The sequence below is a fragment of the Staurois parvus genome, unplaced genomic scaffold (assembly GCF_062004578.1).
Source record: "Staurois parvus isolate SC_StPar_1 unplaced genomic scaffold, SC_StPar_1.0 ptg000232l, whole genome shotgun sequence".
Taxonomy (NCBI): domain Eukaryota; kingdom Metazoa; phylum Chordata; class Amphibia; order Anura; family Ranidae; genus Staurois; species Staurois parvus.
Genome location: NW_028318028.1, coordinates 7,497,929 through 7,519,413, shown reverse-complemented (window position 1 = coordinate 7,519,413; position 21,485 = coordinate 7,497,929). Strand labels below are relative to the sequence as shown.

General features: G+C 40.8%; 1 protein-coding gene across 1 annotated transcript in view; it reads left to right on the top strand.

Annotated features, from left to right (window-relative positions):
- Positions 1-21,485, top strand: part of LOC149460329 (uncharacterized) — a 91,852-nt gene that overhangs the window by 52,530 nt on the left and 17,837 nt on the right. Inside the window, exons 10-11 of the mRNA XM_089679905.1 lie at positions 1,092-8,801; positions 19,827-19,915. Of these exons, the coding sequence (XP_089536031.1) occupies positions 1,092-8,801; positions 19,827-19,915 (7,799 nt within the window). The remainder of the gene's footprint in view (positions 1-1,091; positions 8,802-19,826; positions 19,916-21,485) is intronic.

Sequence of the window (21,485 nt, the reverse complement as noted above, 5' to 3'; positions counted from 1 at the left end):
TCCTACTCCACTACTTTTCTACATATGAAAAAAAATATGCTGTAAAGCTACAAATACTTGAACAATCCTCTGCTCTCTGGTGCTGTCCTCTTCAGACCTGGGGAGGGTGGCTTGCTCCGCACACGAGTATGAAGTCAGGCTTTTAAGTAATCCTGAGCTTTGCCCATACAAGCAAGGGTCATGTCTTGCTAGCGACACATGCTCTCCTGCCTTCTGCTTCCTTGCTGCTCTGATTGGTTACCTGGAGTGACATGAAGAAGCTCTGTGTGAGCTAAGACTTGGAGCTTACACGGGGCTGAGAATTTCTACCTCGCCCTCGTGACAATGGTGGGTGCCTAAGCAGCCAATCATCAAGTAACGGCCTGTAAGGAAAGAAAGCCACATGCTTCCCTTTACTTAGAAATATCACATTTTTTGTGCTACCAGTGGCTGAACAGAATGGAAGTGACAAAAAAAGATGTGTGCTGATGGACAGTCCCTCATTAATTCTCCAACTTGAATTGATTTAGGAACTGATTTGTAACATTATGTCAATAATGGGTTTCTAAATCCAAATTCCCAAGATCCTGTTTATTTATTGGAAATTAGTATTTGAAGTGTAAGCTCACCTTCAACAATATTTTCCTAAAATCCCCCTATGCGATTCCATATTTTCTAAATAGTACATACCAGCACTCCTCCTTTTTCAAATGCTACACCTTCAACCACTACACATGCTGTGAGGGGAGGGGGGGCCTTCACAAAAACTGTTGGCCCCATGCTCCCCCCCCCCCAATCCTTCTGTTTGCAGGAGAGGCTGAACACTACAATTTTGCAACCCCTAGCTGTCACTCAAGGCCATTCAAACTACTTCACTTCTTACAATGTACTTGATAACATTGGAGAGCAATGACTGGCCAGGCAGAGAAGAAGAATTGATTGAGTATATAGTAACATAGTTAGTCAGGTTGAAAATAAATGGTTTGGCTACGAGAAGAAAGTTTTTTGATTACTTTAGGAAGCTTTGGATTTGTTAAACTGTCATACAGGAACCTTTAGTTATTTTTATAAGTTAATCTCATATGCTTATAGCATTTGTTAATATTTTGCAGTGAGAGAAATAGTGGCACAGAGCAAAGCAAAAAATGCTACAAGAAAATTGCCTTCATCAGTTCCAGATGAAAAAGCATCTTCAAGCATAGAAGTCCCTGCAACATCTCTAAGTCTCACCAGAGCCACCACACTTTCTCCAACTCATAGCATCGAAGATCTAACTACAAAAGGAGCTATAATGGAGGCAACAGTAACAACAGCATCATATTTGGAAAGTACAGCTAAACCGGACACACAAGATGCAAAATTAACAACTAGCAAGAACACAAATGCAGAAATGTCAAAATCTACAACAGCAGCAATTACACAAAATATAATATCAACACCTCAAAAAATACCAGAAACAACTCTTTTGGGAACAACTTCAGCAAGTACTGAACACACAACAGTTTTTAAAGAACATTCAGCAACTACAGCATTAAATACTGAAACTACAACTTTTAAACCTACAAAAGATACAGTAGAGACTAGCAATGGTAAAACAGGTATGACTACACAAGATAAAAAGGCAGAATATACTGAGGGTACAACAGTAGAAAGTACAAAATCTGCCACAGAAAATATAAAAAGTACAAAGGTTATTACCACAGAAGGCAAACTAGTGTCATCTACTGAAGGTACCACACAATTAAAAACAGAAGTAACAACAGGAACAATTAAATATGACAACAACATAAGTTCAGTAGGGACTACAGTATTAACTAGTGCTGTTGTATCAGTAGCGGCAACAACAAAAGATAAAACATTAGAGTCCACAGAAGTCACACCAGTATTTACCAAAACAACATCAGTCACAACTATTGAAGGAACAACAGAACACACACTGACATTGCAAACAGAAGCCACAACAGTGTTTGGAAAAACAAGTATTGCAAAAGCAGAAGCCAGCAGTATCCCAATAACAATTACTCCACAAGGCACTCCAACATTACCTACAGAAGGCACAACCATGTCAACTAGAAGTGAGGAAACAGTGAGAACTACTACTTCAGTTGCATCAGTGGCTACAACGTTGGGTACAACAATAGGAACACCAACACATGTAATAACAACTGAAGAAAAAACATCAGGGACATCTACAGAAGGTACAGCAGCCACAACCACAGATGGAACAACTGTATTAACCACAAATAGTGCACTATTTTCAACTCAGGTATCAACAGTGGCAGGTACAGAATCCACCAAAGCCTTAACATCAGCAACACCAAAAGACAACACGGCATTAACCACATTAGTCACAACTTCTAAACCAGATGGATCTGCTGAAGTCACAACAGTTGCAGTATCGGTGTCAGTGTCTACACAAGCAACAACAGAAATTAACACTAACGCAACAAAACCAACCACAGAGGGCACTTCTGCCTCAACTAGAGTAACTACATCTACAAAAGATACAACAGCAGAGCTTTCAACTGGCGTTACGACAGCAATCAAAGAAGTAACTTCAGCAGTAACTGCAGTAACTACAGAAACATTGGCAATAGTCTCCACAGTAAGTGCTGAACCAAGTTCAACTTGGCTATCAACAGTGGCAGGTACAGAAACCACTGAAGCCTTAACATCAGCAACACCACAAGACAGCACGGCATTAACCACATTAGTCACAACTTCTGATCCAGTTAGATCTACCGAAGCCTCAACAGTTGCAGTATCAGAGGTCACCTCACAAATGACTACCACACAAGTCACAATGGTCACTTCTATGGAAAGTTCAGCATCACCAGTTGTGGAGCTCACCACATCGCTAGTTACAGAAAGTGCAGCTTTATCAACTTCAGAAAGTGAAGCATCTAGTGTAAGTTCATCTTCAACACTTACAGAAGGCACTACCCAAATAAGTACAAAAAGTACCTCAGTCTCATCCACAGAAGGTGTACTAATAACCACAACAGAAGGTACCACACCAATAACCACTGAAGACACAAAAGTCTCAACAACATTTACAGAGCACACAATATTAACTTCTCCGTTTACATCAACAGCAGTAACTACAAAAGGTACAGTAACAGAAAGCACCAGAGATACAACCACAGCTTCGTCAGAAGGAACATCAGTAGGGACTACAGAACACACAACAACAATATCCACAGAAAAGGACACAATGTCTACACTGGCAACAACAGAAACTAATGCCAACACAAAAAAAACAACCACAGAAGGCACTTCAGCTTCACATATAGTAGGGGCTAGTGTGATGACTACAGAAGGTAACACAGTAACAACTAATGAAGGAATAATAATTACAGAAGGTACCACAATATTAGCTACTGAAGATACATCCAAAAAAGCACCTACAAGTGCAATAACTACATCTACAAAAGATACAACAGCAGAACTGTCAACTGGCATTACAACAGCAATCAAAGAAAGTACTTCAGCAGTAACTGCAGTAACTACAGAAACATTGGCAGTACTCTCCACAGTAAGTGCTGAACCAAGTTCAACTTGGCTATCAACAGTGGCAGGTACAGAAACCACTGAAGCCTTAACATCAGCAACACCAAAAGAAAGCACGGCATTAACCACATTAGTCACAACTTCTGATCCAGTTAGATCTACCGAAGCCTCAACAGTTGCAGTATCAGTGGTCACCTCACAAATGACTACCACACAAGTCACAGCGGTGACTGCTATGGAAAGCTCAGCATCACCAGTTGTGGAGCTCACCACATCGATAGTTACAGAAAGTGCAGCTTTATCAACTTCAGAAAGTGAAGCATCTAGTGTAAGTTCATCTTCAACACTTACAGAAGGTACTACCCAAATAAGTACAAAAAGTACCTCAGTCTCATCCACAGAAGGTGCACTAATAACCACAGCAGAAGGTACCACACCAATAACCACTGAAGACACAAAAGTCTCAACAACATTTACAGAGCACACAATATTAACTTCTCCGTTTACATCAACAGCAGTAACTACAAAAGGTACAGTAACAGAAAGCACCAGAGATACAACAACAGCTTTATCAGAAGGAACATCAGTAGGGACTACAGAACACACAACAACAATATCCACAGAAAAGGACACAATGTCTACACTGGAAACAACAGAAACTAACACAACAAAAGCAACCACAGAGGGAACTTCAGCTTCAAATATAGTAGGGGCTAGTGTGATGACTACAGAAGGTAACACAGTAACAACTAATGAAGGAACAACAATTACAGAAGGTACCACAATATTAGCTACTGAAGATACATCCAAAAAAGCACCTACAAGTGCAATAACTACATCTACAAAAGATACAACAGCAGAACTGTCAACTGGCATTACAACAGCAATCAAAGAAGTAACTTCAGCAGTAACTGCAGTAACTACAGAACCATTGGCAATATTCTCCACAGTAAGTGCTGCACCAAGTTCAACTTGGCTATCAACAGTGGCAGGTACAGAAACCACTGAAGCCTTAACATCAGCAACACCACAAGACAGCACGGCATTAACCACATTAGTCACAACTTCTGATCCAGTTAGATCTACCGAAGCCTCAACAGTTGCAGTATCAGAGGTCACCTCACAAATGACTACCACACAAGTCACAGCGGTGACTGCTATGGAAAGTTCAGCATCACCAGTTGTGGAGCTCACCACATCGATAGTTACAGAAAGTGCAGCTTTAACAACTTCAGAAAGCGAAGCATCTAGTGTAAGTTCATCTTCAGCACTTACAGAAGGTACTACCCAAATAAGTACAAAAAGTACCTCAGTCCATTCCACAGAAGGTGTACTAATAACCACGGTAGAAGGTACCACACCAATAACCACTGAAGACACAAAAGTCTCAACAACATTTACAGAGCACACAATAATAACTTCTCCATTTACATCAACAGCAGTAACTACAAAAGGTACAATAACAGAAAGCACCAGAGATACAACCACAGCTTCGTCAGAAGGAACATCAGCAGGGACTACAGAACACACAACAACAATATCCACAGAAAAGGACACAATGTCTACACTGGCAACAACAGAAACTAATGCCAACACAACAAAAGCAACCACAGAAGGCACTTCAGCTTCACATATAGTAGGGGCTAGTGTGATGACTACAGAAGGTAACACAGTAACAACTAATGAAGGAACAACAGTTAAAGAAAGTACCACAATATTAGCTACTGAAAATACATCCAAAAATGCACCTACAAGTGCAATAACTACATCTACAAAAGATACAACAGCAGAACTGTCAACTGGTGTTACAACAGCAATCAAAGAAGTAACTTCAGCCGTAACTGCAGTAACTACAGAAACATTGACAATAGTCTCCACAGTAAGTGCTGCACCAAGTTCAACACAGGTAGCAACAGTGGCAGGTACAGAAACCACTGAAGCCTTAACATCAGCAACACCACAAGACAGCACGGCATTAACCACATTAGTCACAACTTCTGATCCAGTTACATCTACCGAAGCCTCAACAGTTGCAGTATCAGAGGTCACCTCACAAATGACTACCACACAAGTCACAGCGGTGACTGCTATGGAAAGTTCAGCATCACCAGTTGTGGAGCTCACCACATCGCTAGTTACAGAAAGTGCAGCTTTATCAACTTCAGAAAGCGAAGCATCTAGTGTAAGTTCATCTTCAACAGTTACAGAAGGTACTACCCAAATAAGTACAAAAAGTACCTCAGTCCATTCCACAGAAGGTGTACTAATAACCACAGCAGAAGGTACCACACCAATAACCACTGAAGACACAAAAGTCTCAACAACATTTACAGAGCACACAATAATAACTTCTCCATTTACATCAACAGAAGTAACTACAAAAGGTACAGTAACAGAAAGCACCAGAGATACAACAGCTTCGTCAGAAGGAACATCAGCAGGGACTACAGAACACACAACAACAATATCCACAGAAAAGGACACAATGTCTACACTGGCAACAGCAGAAACTAACACAACAAAACCAACCACGGAAGGCACTTCAGCTTCAAATATAGTAGGGGCTAGTGTGATGACTACAGAAGGTAACACAGTAACAACTAATGAAGGAACAACAATTACAGAAGGTACCACAATATTAGCTACTGAAAATACATCCAAAAAAGCAACTACAAGTGCAATAACTACATCTACAATAGTTACAACAGCAGATCTTTCAACTGGTGTTAGAACAGCAATCAAAGAAAGTACTTCAGCAATAACTGCAGTAACTACAGAAACATTGGCAATACTCTCCACAGTAAGTGCTGCACCAAGTTCAACACAGGTAGCAACAGTGGCAGGTACAGAAACCACTGAAGCCTTAACATCAGCAACACCACAAGACAGCACGGCATTAACCACATTAGTCACAACTTCTGATCCAGTTAGATCTACTGAAGCCTCAACAGTTGCAGTATCAGAGGTCACCTCACAAATGACTACCACACAAGTCACAATGGTCACTTCTATGGAAAGTTCAGCATCACCAGTTGTGGAGCTCACCACGTCGCTAGTTACAGAAAGTGCAGCTTTAACAACTTCAGAAAGTGAAGCATCTAGTGTAAGTTCATCTTCAACACTTACAGAAGGCACTACCCAAATAAGTACAAAAAGTACCTCAGTCTCATCCACAGAAGGTGTACTAATAACCACAACAGAAGGTACCACACCAATAACCACTGAAGACACAAAAGTCCCAACAACATTTACAGAGCACACAATATTAACTTCTCCGTTTACATCAACAGCAGTAACTACAAAAGGTACAGTAACAGAAAGCACCAGAGACACAACCACAGCTTCGTCAGAAGGAACATCAGCAGGGACTACAGAACACACAACAACAATATCCACAGAAAAGGACACAATGTCTACACTGGCAACAACAGAAACTTCAGGGGGTAAATTGTTAACAAGTACTGGAGTTTCAACAACAATATTTACTGAAGGTACTTCAGAAACAACTGAAAGCGTAGTGACTTCAAAATATGCAACAGCAGAAACACCAACAGTTGCTGGAACTACAGCAACCACAGAGAAAACATATACAGATATCACAACAACATTATTAACAGCTACAACAGCAAGGACACAGGTAACAACAGGCATAACAAAAGATATGACCAAAGGTTCATTATCAATTCCAGAAGCTACCACAACAGTAGCTACAGCAGATGCATCAGAGGTACCTGAAAATAGCACTACAGTGGCAACTACTGAAAGACCAACAAGCATAACTATATCAATAACAGAAGGCACCAAACAAACACATTCAGCAGCCACAGCACTATCAACTATAGAAAGTTCAGTATCGCCAACTATAGGCACTACAACTTTAATAACCAAAATAGGATCGACAGTACCAGTTTCTGAAATCACCACCCAAATAATCAAAGAAAGTACAACTGTAACCAGTAATCAGAATGAAACAGACATAACTAACAGACCTTCAATTTCTAAAATTACAGAAAGCACAACAATAATGGAAACTGAAGGAACAACAGCAGTGGATTCTCAAGACACAACAGGAATAGTGTCAACTACAGATGCTGTTAGGTCCGAAAGTACAAAAGTCACAACACAGGTAATCCCAACAGAATCAGACACAGAAGGCACAAGGATGTCAACAGTTTCAGAAGGTGCCACAACAATTTCAGAAGGTATATTATTAGTAAGCACAAAAGCAGTAAGTTCCCAGAGCACAGAGGCAACAAGTACTGAAAATGCTACAATAAAATCTCCAGTATTACCTATAGAAGGTACAGAGGCAGACAAAATAATTACTACAATTACAACAAAGGGGTCCATAACATTGTATACTGAAGGCAATATATCAACAACAAAAAGCATATTAGTGGAAACTGTTGAAAGCACAACATCAAAAGCAGGGAGCACTACAAAAACAGTTACCGAAGGTACATCATCACTATCTGATGTGGATTCAACGGTGGTAACTGCAGTGAAAACTGATTCAGCAACCACAACAATAAAGGCAGAGGAAACCACAATACCATCTATAAATGGTACTACAGCCACAACTTCTGGGGACATCATAGCCCATCATACAACACTGCCATTTACAGAACATTCTACAAACATAATTACAGAGGGTTCAACATCAGGATTAACTTCAGAGATTACCACAAAAATGACTACTCAGCTTCAAACAACAGCAATAGGCCCTTCTGTGACCTCAAAAGGTGCAACATCAACTACAGAAGACCAAATATCAATAACAAAAGACCAATCAGTATTACATTCAGATCATACCACATCAAAATCTTTGGAAATTACAGCAAAACATTCCACAGAAAGGGCAAAAGCACTATCAACTGAAAGTTTATCAGCTACAGGTGCTACAACATCACTAAATTTAACAGGACTTCCTAAAGTGACAACAACTATAACCAAAGCTGCATCAACACTAGAAAGCACAGACACAATTCTTATAGAAGGTGTAACAGCAAAAACTTTAAAAGGTGCAGTGCATTCAGAAAATATGACTTCAGCTAGAGTGGAAACAACAGTAAAGGAGGAAAGAACTTTAATAACGTCAAAGGAAAAAATATCACTATCAGTAGAAGGTTCAACGACATCAAGGTCCAAAGGAACAACAACACCAACTACAAGAGGCTCAGCAACTGGAATTTCTGCATCACTGGCCACAATAGTTGGTCATATGACGTCAGCTGATGTTAGCATGTTTATCAGTGCAACTGTCACTGGGAATGTAACAATACTGGATGCACGTACCCTGATGAAACAAACAGGTAAAGTTATATTTATTTGCATGCATTGTATTATAGCTATGCTTCTAAGTAATCAGCATAATATATACATACATCTGATTTAATTGCAAATGCCTAGATGCAAATGCCATGATAAGGAATGCTGCTATGGGAACTTGTTCCAATGCCAAAATTAGGGGAAAAAAAGAAAAACAGTATCTCTCCCTACTCAGAAGTGACAGTTCTCCCCAACACAGACTGACAATATCAGTACTGTGTTCCCTCCATGTGACAGAAAGGTTGTTGGATTACAGTACACATACATTACCTTTTAAAATGCTGCCTTCTGTGACTGGTTCGACCAGGGGTACAGGCTCCACACTGCATTAAAAAGGTACTGATGGATGAACATCAGATATTCCTGGCAGAAAAAAAAAACATGGCACATATATGCATGTATTCGGGTGTACGCTTACATATGTGTAAAATTGTTTCTAGCTCGTTTTAATCAAGGAACTATTGTATATGCATGTATTTGTATCTATATGCAAAAAAAATATATACTGACCAGAAAAGGTGATCTGATCTATATGCAATGCAAGGTTGTGTGCCTGTGTGTACAGACCCATTAAAACGATTGGCTGTATTTAGATCAGTTAAAAAACCCACCTGAATGCCTAAAAACATGACGTTTTAGGTGTCCCGTGTGCAAGGTTGTTCTTTATTTCTGGTGGCGAACCTACATAATTTTCAGCCGAAACTTTGATCTTTGAAAATCCTATGGATTCACCAAGTACCCATGGTAGCATCAAATCCAAACTTCATCCCCATTGTTTGACTGACATGATACTTTTGTATGACTAGGTAAGTTTAAATCTGGATGTTAGTAATGCTATTGTTGTAAAGATATGTTAATTCTCCTGTGCTGAAAGTTAAATATAATTAAGTGACCCATTGTGGACAGGGCTTAAAGCGCCCGGTGTATGTACAGAGCCAGAACTGTGGGTGGCACCTATGTGCCCACGGTGTATGTGTGTGTGTGTGTGATCATCAGCCCCCTTTCTCCCTAATGCCTTACTCTACATTAAAGTGGCTATTCAGCTAAAGAGCCAGCAGTCACTACACCATTGACCCACTACCTTCCCAATGGGTATGGCTATACAGTTCATATGGAAATCTACTGTAAATATGACTGATTCTATGTGGTTTTTAATATAAATATGTTCTCTGTAATTAAAAAGTATTTGCTTTTTGATAGGAAAAGTTTTTGTGTATTGTTTATCAGCACTAAGAAAGTCCTATTCCCTCAAATAAAATAGCTTTCAGACATTCATATGTGAGGACGAGTTGCTCTTTATATTTAGTGATATTTTAGCACATGGTAATTTACATACCTTCCCTAGCTAACCACACCCAGTTGTAGGAACAAACTCACCCAGGATGGGAACCCTACCTGCAGGATGCCTCACTATATGTGAGATCCGAGCTGTGCAAAACTTGCATTTGAAGTGGCACTCTTGCCCAAGAGCACAGAACACTTTCACCTCTTGGCAACCCATTGCTAACTAACTTCAGGTTAACATTACAACTACCACCACAGGTTATAGACTCCAACTCCCAGGTACGCAATGATTAGGGTCTGGACCACTGAGCAGGTCCCAGTCACTACCAACACAGCAATAGCCTGTCACCTCACTCCCAGTGACATACCAGCATGTTGCTACTGGATACAAGGGAACTCATTACACCAACCTGTGATTACATGTTTGTACTACTCCAGGGGCCTCTGTTCTCATCCATGACTTTCCAGGCTTGGATCCTAGCTATTATAGGTAGTTATTAAGAGGTTGTTAATTAAATTATCGTGTCACCCAATGTTTGGTTTCCATTCAGTAGCCAAAGAAGGCATTCAAAAAAGGGGGGTTTGTGAAAAGAGATTCACAGAAAAGCGGCTACATTATGAACAGACCGTGACACTCAGAAAATTTTCCAAAAATTATGCTTTATTACACAGATATAAATATGACATATGGGCATTCGCCCTGGTTTACCATCACCTCAGTATGAGACAATAACACACAGACCTAAAACCATATAAAATGACATCAAGACCGGTCTAAATGTATGTGCAACAGAAAAAGTGACTGCAAGAGTCTAATATCTCTGTAGTACAAACACATAGGTAAACACTTCCCTGAAGAGGTGTATCCAAAAATTATACCATAGGTATACCATAATATTAAATAATGAATTTACACCAATATCATAATGGTGAATCCCGAACAGGGAATCCAAAAATTATACTATGGATATACGTATATCACATGTATGAAATGCAGTAAGCACAATAAGCGTAAAAGAGCGTAAAAGATGGCTGGAATTGCGATAAACCTGTGTATATTGGGAATATCAACGTAAATATGGATGACATTACGATATGAGTCTTTTATATAGCTCTAAATAATGCAAAAGGACTCACTGTCTGGTTATATGTCCCTTAATACCTTTCGTCTCTGAACAATAACCATACCATAGGATGGATGTAAAAAACTGGGGTATTTTTGTTATAATGACCCTCATGTGAATTTTCAGATTATATTGCCATCTTGTGGTATTTATTGGTATCTTTTGATAATTGATATTGTCTCCCTAAGAACCCGATTCAGTGGATGGAATTCATGATTCTTTGACTTATATCGCCATCTCCTGGTTAAAGTGTGATAAAAGCCCCAACAGACTGGTATATATAATTTATGACCTTTGATTAATATATGTTTTGGTTAAAATACTAAGCCTCTCCCCTCCCTGTGGACTCCAGCCGCCTGCCTTTTTAATTTTAATTAAGACCAGTAGCTGTGCTAAGTATTTAGCCCCCCCCCTTGTTTTCTTCCATTAGGAACAACTGCAGGTCACCTCTTTTGCATAAATGGGTGGGTCTTTACCCACTATAAATAGGATATTGAAATGCAGCTGTCCCATTGGTCCTGACGAAGCTGAGTGAGATACGCCCATCGGCGAAACGCGTTGACGTCATACGTCAGATACGTCACTTCCGGTCATGCGCACTAGGTGGAACGCACGCTGACCCATAAGGAGGAAGCCATCTTCACATGCCATGAGGCAAGCGTGAGCAGTACAGGCGCTGAGAGGGGGCTGGAACCCGCGGTATATCGGCGGATGTCAGCGGTGGTTCCTGGGCCTCTGTGGCCGTGTTTGGCAATATCCATGAAGGACATTTCTTTCATTCCCTTTATCCACGGCACAGGTGGTGAGTGGATTGTTACAGGACATTAGATATACGGTCCTCTGTGATCAATATGACCTACATATCTTATTGAGTGCAAGCTCTGTCAGTGACTTCCCACATTATTTGTTTCACTACAGGATGGGGACATTATGGTGCTTTGTGTAGGATACAGGACATACCGCATATAGCTCAACAGGCAGAAGATTCCTTGGGATATGTTTTGCTTTTCCTACAAAGGGTGGTGTGTAGTCCACATACAGTGGTGAAGACACCATTTCAAGCAGAGTGCTGCAATCTGCACCTTTTCTCCCATCCTGGGAATAAATGGGGCTTATTTCCATTCAAGAGCTTTATGATACAGCTGTTCACATAACAGATGAACGGGCCCCAACCACGTGTGCCGGCACAGGAATGTATTGCATCATATATTTGACATTTATGTCTTTTTCCAAACAGGCCTGAGGCTTACTGTTCCCCTCTTTTACGCTTATTGTGCTTACTGCATTTCATACATGTGATATACGTATATCCATAGTATAATTTTTGGATTCCCTGTTCGGGATTCACCATTATGATATTGGTGTAAATTCATTATTTAATATTATGGTATACCTATGGTATAATTTTTGGATACACCTCTTCAGGGAAGTGTTTACCTATGTGTTTGTACTACAGAGATATTAGACTCTTGCAGTCACTTTTTCTGTTGCACATACATTTAGACCGGTCTTGATGTCATTTTATATGGTTTTAGGTCTGTGTGTTATTGTCTCATACTGAGGTGATGGTAAACCAGGGCGAATGCCCATATGTCATATTTATATCTGTGTAATAAAGCATAATTTTTGGAAAATTTTCTGAGTGTCACGGTCTGTTCATAATGTAGCCGCTTTTCTGTGAATCTCTTTTCACAAACCCCCCTTTTTTGATTGGATCCTAGCTACTCTGTGCTGCAGAGCTGGTCCCAGAGCTAGGGGCCATTGAAGGGGCCAAGTATAACACACCTTCACCACCACAGTAACCGTCACCCTGGCCAAGTCACCATCCCCTGGCTAATTGGCTGCCTTAAGCAAATGACACATTAACATAGTTGTCCCTAATTTCAGCAATATAGCCTACACTAGTCAGCAGACCCATGCTGGACTCTATGTGTAGGGTCTGCTCCAACCTAGGTCCCCTTGAAACAAGCCCTGTTCTATTAGCTATGCCATTCATTGCACCACTTAGGTACGAATCTTCAGACCAGGCATCAAACAAACAGTTAACTGGAACTTTACCGAAGCAAGACAAACATGCAGGAACAGTTCTTGTAGGCAACATCTTATGTATAATCCTGTACAGAGGTGTTCGTAGAGTGTCATACCTGAGTAGCGGCAATGTGTCTTTAGAGTCCATGAAAGGCAGAGTCCATGACTGGCTGGTAATCCACAGGAAGTAGCAAAAGTCCACAGGACCCCAGGGAACTCCATGTGTCCCCCAGATGGGGCCACTGACAAACCTACATCTTGGCAGTGGTTTTCAGCAGAACTTTCTGGGGCACTGGAGAGCTCCTTTTGATGTGGACCTCTAGAATTTTGATGGGAAAATCCAGCGAATCAACTCCTCAGATCCACCACACAAATTAACAAATTCACAAGACAGATTGCATACTTGAAAAAGGTAACTGCAGAACATATGTCAGCATAGAAAAAAACATTAAGGCTACTTTCACACTGAGAAGTTTTTGAAGCGTTTTTGCGTTAACCACTTGCCCTCCAGAAGATTTAACCCCCCTTCATGACCAGGCCATTTTTTGCTGTTCAGCACTATACTATTTCAACTGGTTATTGCGCGGTCATGCAATGCTATACCCAAATGAAATTTAAGTTCTTTTTTTCACACAAATAGAGTTTTCTTTTGGTGGTATTTGATCACCTCTGTGGTTATTACTTTTTGCGCTATAAACAAAAAAAGACCAAAAATTTTGAAAAAAAACTATTTTTTTCACTTTTGGTTATAAAAAATATCCATTAAACTCATAAATTTAGGCTAGAATGTATTCTGTTACATGTCTTTGGTAAAAAAAAATCCCAATACATGTACATTAATTGGTTTGTGTGAAAGGTATAGCGTCTAAAAACTATGGTATATATATTGGAATTACGGTAGCTTTTAAGGGCTCACAGAAAAGGAAAGCTTTTCCTGGGTTTGTGCACCCAAACAGATTTGCCAGGTTGGGTGAAGATGTGGGGGTGGCAAGATCAGGGGTGGCAGCCCTGGATGTCACTGCTTTCCCTAACAGCCGGGAGGGCAGGAAGGCCTAGAAAGCTGGTGGTAGAAGGGGATTCTATAATCAGAAGGACTGATGGAATAATTTATCACCAGGATCACCTCAACTGAATGGTTTGCTGTCTCCCTGGTGCCAGGGTTCGGCATGTGGTGGACTGGGTTGATAAATTATTAAGAGGGGCTGGGCATGACCCAGCAGTCTTGGTCCATGTTGGAACCAATGACAGAATACATGGAAGGTGGAGGCTCCTTAAGAATCAATTTAAAGAACTAGGCTTCAAGTTGAAGGGAAGGAACTCCAATGTGATATTCTCTGAAATTTTACCTGTGCCATGAGCAACTGAGGAAAGACAGTGGGAGAGTAGCGAACTCAATGCATGGTTAAAGACCTGGTGTAAAAGGGAAGGATTTGGGGTTCACTGGGCTGACTTTTCATCTGGGTGCAGCCTATATGCTAGAGATGGTTTGCTCCTAAATGGAAGGGGGTCTGCTGTGCTAGGGGAGAGGTTTATGGAAAGGCTGGAGGAGTATTTAAACTAGGATCTAGGGGGGAGGGAGAATTTGAATATAATGTGGTAGACAGATCAGACAGGGGTCAGTACTTATTGGTGGGTTGAATGGGGAAAGATGGGGGGAGGGCTATGGCAGATGATACAAAGGTTCCCATGTTACAAATAACCAGTAAAATTGGTACCATTTGTATGAAAATAAAAAATATAAAAAATATAGGTGCACAAGGTGTCAATGCATGAAAGTGTTTATTCACCAATGCCATAAGTCTGCCAAGCAAAATAGGTGAGTTGGAAGCTTTGGTGAATAAAGAGAACTATGATTTAATTGGTATTGCTGAAACTTGGCTTCATTCTTCACATGACTGGGTCATTAATATTCCTGGCTATGTTCTCTTTTGGAGAGACAGGGAAAATAGGAAAGGTGGTGGTGTCTGTCTCTATGTGATAAGTGATCTCAGAGCGAGTATGAAAGAGGACCTAGTTGATGGAGAGTGTGATGAGGCTGAAGTATTATGGGTGGAACTGCACATGGGGGTGCGTACTACAAAGGTAATCATTGGAGTTTGTTATAGGCCTCCCAGTGTTAATGAGGAGATGGAGACCCAGCTCCTTGCACAGATTGAAAGGGCTGCAAGGGCTGGGACAGTGATAATATTGGGGGATTTTAACTACCTGGAAATTGACTGGAGTAATGGTACTGTCAGGGACTGTGGGTCTCACCGCGGCGCACAGGTCTGCACATGCGCAGATTGCCTAGGCGCACTAATGTGCAGGTACTAGGACCTGGGCGGCGGCCGTGCATGCACACTCGTGCACGCGGGCGCGCGCCTGGCACCAATGACGGTGCAGGGCGCACTATTTAAACTGACCAGGCGGTGGCCAGGTTGCCACAAGGTCTTGTTCCTGTACCCGTGTTCTGAAGTGTGTTCCTGTTGCCGATCCTGCTTGTTCTGATTTGTGTTGACCTTCTCCTGCTCTGACCCCCTGGCTCGTCCCTGACTACTCTCCTGCCTGTTGCTATATTATTATTTGACCTCCCGTTGCTGAACCTTGGTTCGTGACCCGGCTGTTCTCTGTCTACTGCTTGGTACCTACCTGCCTCCATCGTTACCGACCCGGCTAGCCTGACTACGCTTATTCCTGACTGTCATCCATCCATCCCGCTCGGGACCTGGACTTGTCAGCCTCTTCACATCAGGCTCATCCCTGACACGTACCCTCGGCGGAACCCCTCTACCACAGTTGGGTGCACTCAGGGGTCGCGACCTGGTTTCAGTCTTGCACCAAGTCCATCCCCACCATCAGGGGCTCTGGTGAAAAGGCAGACTGGAACTTAGACTCCGCATCCTGGGAAATCCCGTTCTGTGGATCACTAGAGATTCCGCCAGGCGGTGCCTGACAGGTACTGCAGGAACAGTTAAAGGATACAAATGTTTAAACCTAATACAGGACCATTTTATGGTACAGTTCATAGAGGCCCTTACTAAGAATGATGCTCTGCTGGACCTGGTAATTTCAAACCATGCAGAGCTTATTACGAATGTTCATATAAAAGAACATCTGGGTAGCAGTGACCATAACATGATTTCATCTATTGTTAGCTGTAAACAGCGATCACATACGGGAAAAATAAAAACACTAAATTTTAAGAGAGAATCTCTTACATTGTAAGTTCCAAGGAGCAGGGCCCTCCTAACCCTCTTGTATTGAACTGTATTGTTGCTGTATTGTCTCCCGTTATATTGTAAAGCGCTGAGCAAACTGTTGGCGCTATATAAATCCTGTATAATTATAATAATAATAAGAGAGCTAATTTTCCAAGGCTGAGAGCTGCTCTCCAAGACTTAGACTGAGAGGGAATATTGACATCAATGAACACAACGCAGAAATGGGAGTTCTTCAAAAAGACTGTATGTGAACACACTGTAAAATATATTCCCATGAGCAACAAGTTTAAAAGGCTAAAAATCAAACCTATGTGGCTTACGGCCAAAGTTAAAAAAGATATAAATAAGAAAAGAGCTTTTAATAAATATAAAGATGAAGGAACGCTATCATCATTTAAACATTACTAAGAATATAACAGAATATGCAAAAAGGAAATAAAGGCCGCAAAAATTGAAAATGAACAACAGATTGCAAAAGATAGCTGGACCGACCCCCAAAAATTCTTCAAATATACTAATAGTAAAAAGGTGCGGTCCGAGCATGTAGGTCCTTTACAAAATAATCTAGAGTGGGTGACTGGGGACAAAGAGAAGACAAATTTATTAAATACCTTCTTCAGCTCTGTGTATACAAAGGAGCATGGGGGAGCTCTTGTCCAATAATAATAATAATAATGGGCATGGTATTGATAAAGCTCCAGATGACCCACATTGGCTCACAACTGATATGATCCAAAAAATATTTAGACAGAATAATGGTGAATAAGGCACCTGGAACGGATGGCATACATCCACGGGTCCTTAAAGAATTGAGCTCTGTCATTTCAAAGCCATTTTCTAATTTTTAGGGACTCTTTAATGACTGGCATAGTACCACTGGATTGGCGTAAGGCCAATGTGGTGCCAATATTTAAAAAGGGGTCAAAAGCTTTACCAAGTAATTATTGACCTGTTAGTGTAACTTCTATAGTTGGGAAGATACTGGAGAGTTTAATAAAAGACCACGTAGATGAGTTCTTGCTGGAAAAAAATATTTTAAGCAACAGACAGCATGGATTCATGAAAGACAGAAGTTGTCAAACAAATCTGATTTCTTTTTATGAGGGGTGAGCAAAACTTTGGACAGAGGGGTGGCAGTGGATGTGGTATACTTGGATTTTGCAAAAGCGTTTGACACAGTTCCTCACACACAGCTAATGTGTAAAGTAAAGTCTACGAGCTTGGAAAAATCTGTATGTAAATGGTTAGAAAAGTGGCTAAAAGATCATATTCAGAGAGTAGTGGTTAATGATTCATACTCTGAATGGTCTAGGGTTGTCAGTGGTGTACCCCAAGGTTCAGTGTTAGGACCCTTACCTTTTAATATATTTATAAACAATATTGGGTCTGGGATACAAAAACCCAATTTTAGTCTTTGCAGATGACACCAAGCTGTGCAGTGGAATAACGTCCTTACAGGATGTCTCCAACTTACAAGCCGACCTCAATGCACTGTTTAATTGGACAACTATGTGGCAAATGAGGTTTAATGTTCATAAATGTAAGGTTATGCACTTGGGGGCTAAGAATAAGCATGCATCATACATACTAGGGGGGTACAAATGGACATGCTAGGGGGGGTACAACTGGGGGAATCAATGGTGGAGAAGGATCTGGGAGTTCTGGTAGATCACAAGCTTAATAAAATTAAAAATCCTCTCTTGTATTAAAAGAGGTATAGACTCCAGAGAGAGAGATATCATATTACCCTTCTACAAATCATTAGTAAGACCTCATCTGGAATATGCAGTTCAGTTTTGTGCACCAATTCACAAAAAACATTGGGGAACTGGAGAGAGTACAAATAAAGGCAACCAAACTGATACGAGGCATGGAGGAGCTCAGCTATGAGGAAAGATTAGAGGAACTGAATGTATTCTCTCCCGAGAAGAGGAGATTAAGGAGGGATATGATCAACATGTATAAATACATCAGTGGTTCATATAGTGAACTCGGTGTAGAGTTATTTACCCTGAGGTCATCACAGAGGACAAGGGGGCACTCTTTATCTCTGGAGGAATAGAAATTTAATCTCCAAACACGGAAAGGTTTCTTCACAGTGAGAGCTGTGAAAATGTGGAATAGACTCCCTCAAGTGTTGGTTCTGGCCAGCTCAGTGGATTGCTTTGCAAAAGGCCGAGATTCTTTCTTAGTATCCAGTTATATTTTTTGTATCCAACATTTATAGGTAAAGTTGATCCAGAGAATAACCGATTGCCTCTCTGGGGATCAGGAAGGAATTTTTTTCCCTGCAGGAACAAATTGGATTGTGCTTTGCTGGGGTTTTTGTTGCCTTCTTCTGGATCAACTGTGGGTGTAGGATTATAACCACTTTTTTTTTTTTTTAAATGGTTGAACTGGATGGACTTTTGTCTTTTTTTTCAGCCAGACTAACTATGTAACTATCTAACACTCCCCTACCCAGACTGACAATGCCGCAGGTCAAATTTCCCCCTGTGCTCCTTCATCCAGAGTGGTGTCTCTCTAATACAGGAGGTGTGTTATTGGCCAGATTACCAGGTGGAAACAAGCTTAAAAAAGGAACTGATGCAGCCACCTTATCTACTGATTGTTAAACTGCAATATATTACATTTTTGGTTTTGGGTTTAATATCAATTTAAAGTTATATTGAAGGCAGATTTTTTTTTGTTTGTTTAAAAATAGCAAACATGTCATACTTACCTGCTCTGTGCAGTGGTTTTGCATAGAGCAACCCCGATCCTCCTCTTCTTGGGTTCCCCTTGGCGCACCTGGCCCCTCTCTCCTGCCAAGGGCTCCCATAGTAAGCAGTTTGCTATGGGGGCACCTGAGCAGGCTCACTTTGCTGCTGTTCTGTGTCCATTCACACACAGAACATGGCTTGGCCCCACTCCCTGCTCTGTCCTCATTGGCTTATTGGCTGTGATTGACAGTAGCAGGAGCCAATGGTTGCTACTGCTGTCTCAGCCACTGAGGAGGCAGAGAGCCGAGGCTCTCGTGCACCTTGCTGGAACCAGAGAGGGCTCAGGTAAGTCTTAGGGGGGCTGCTGCACACTGAAGGTATTTTACCTTCATGCATAGAATGCATGAAGGTGAAAAACTTTGAGCCTTTAGAACCACTTTAAGGATAGCAGTAATTTTCCACAGGGATTGGTTTAAGTCCATTTTTTGCCTTCCTACGGACCAAAGCTGCATGAATGGTTGAACGTGACCATGTAACTATGATTATAATTAGGTAACTATGACTGTACAATCTCTAGGATGATTATGTGCTGCTAGTGTTTGCTCAGTACTGTTTAGATGATGGTATTTTGCTTTCTGACATTTTAATCTCTTATTTTTCATCTTTGACAGATACAGAAGACCTTCCCTATTGGGCTATCATTCTTATTGGTCTTGCATCAGCATGTGGGATGGTTTGTACTTGTTGGACATGCTGTGTGGTAAGTACACATAAGTACAGTAGATGTGAAAGGTATCAGGCGCCCATCACATCTTCATCCAGGCATTTCTGCTCTTCCCATTAGGCGGGATGTGAATTTTGTCTCAGGCAGTGTTCAGTAATGGAAGCGTGGTGCAAAGTTCTAACCTTGCATCAAGATTGCTAAGAGGTTTCCTACTATAGTGTTTATATTTCTGTAAAAATTGAACAATGCAGCGCTAAGTACATATCTAAAATAGCATGATACAAGAAATTCAACATATAGAGTATAGAAAGTCCAGTGTTAAGGAAACAGCATGAGTCCAACATGTGTCCAGAGGAAACTTTGAATGGAAAAAGATCCTTATTTTTACATTTTTATAGTTCTCTTTTGTAACCGTTAATACTGTGCTAGCTGCTAGTGTGGATTCTAATTGTAGACTTTATAATTGATCAATTTTTATTTTTGTGTTTCTAAGCAAGTTTCTATTCCTGTGCTGCATATACTCAAAATTGGCAAAAAAAGTGTCTAAAAAAAAACAAACAATAACAACAAATATTAATGCCAATAATAGCCAGTAATAGCAATTAAAGTAAATGTAGTAATTATGTATGTTAATCATTATCTTAAAGCTGAAGTTTGGTAAAGAAACTGTTTTTTCCTTTGCAGCCTAAGTTACATTACTTGCCTGTAGTGAAGGCTATCCTTCAATGTGTACCCTGCTGGATTCTGTGGAAATCTTCACTGCAGGGCTACTCTGTCCTCTTCCTGCTGCTGAACTGCTGGTGCTATGGGGGTTAACGGCTTCAGGCGCTAAAAATGATTGGATGAGGACACACCCCATTCCACCCTCTCCTCCATTGAGGAAAGTTTTTATGAATTACAGTGCCTGTGAAAAGGGGTCACATGACCCTCTCACGCTCCCCTTCCCCACTGCCATTTATAGATCTTGCTACAGGCAGTGTAATCAGTGAAAGAACTTTTCTCTATGGAGGAGGGGGCATGTCCCCACAAGATCATCTTTAGTGCAGCTGAGCCCAAAGGAATGATGATGTTAACCCCAACAAAAATGAAAGTTCAGCAGCAGGAAGAGGACAGGATAGCCCTGCAGTGAAGATTATCAGAATCCAGCAGCCTGAACATCATGAGTCATCCATTATTACAGGTAATGTAACTAAAGCTGTCGAAAAACATTGCTTTTAGCTAAACGTTCATTTTAAACCTAACCCTTAATGCTAAATCTGGCATTAACTGCTAAACCCAAAAATAAAAATATAAAATACTGTATTGCAGCTTATCAGCCATTAGATGAGGCTGCATTAGTTTTCTTTTTTTTCTGTATTCCCCTTTATTTTCACCCAGTAATCTTAGGAATAAAACACTTCCTGACACCTTTTGGCTTTTCTTACTATTCTTTTGTGCATAGGTGTGAACCTAGCCTTAAGGCTTAGTGGGTTCTGTGCATAGAGAGATTGACACACAGTTCTCACTTAGATTTATCAGCTGTGATTCCCACACAGTAGCCTGTAATTAATTTAGTTCTGAAAAGTCAGGCAAATGTATTGGTTTATAGTTAAGTTACAGTTAAAGT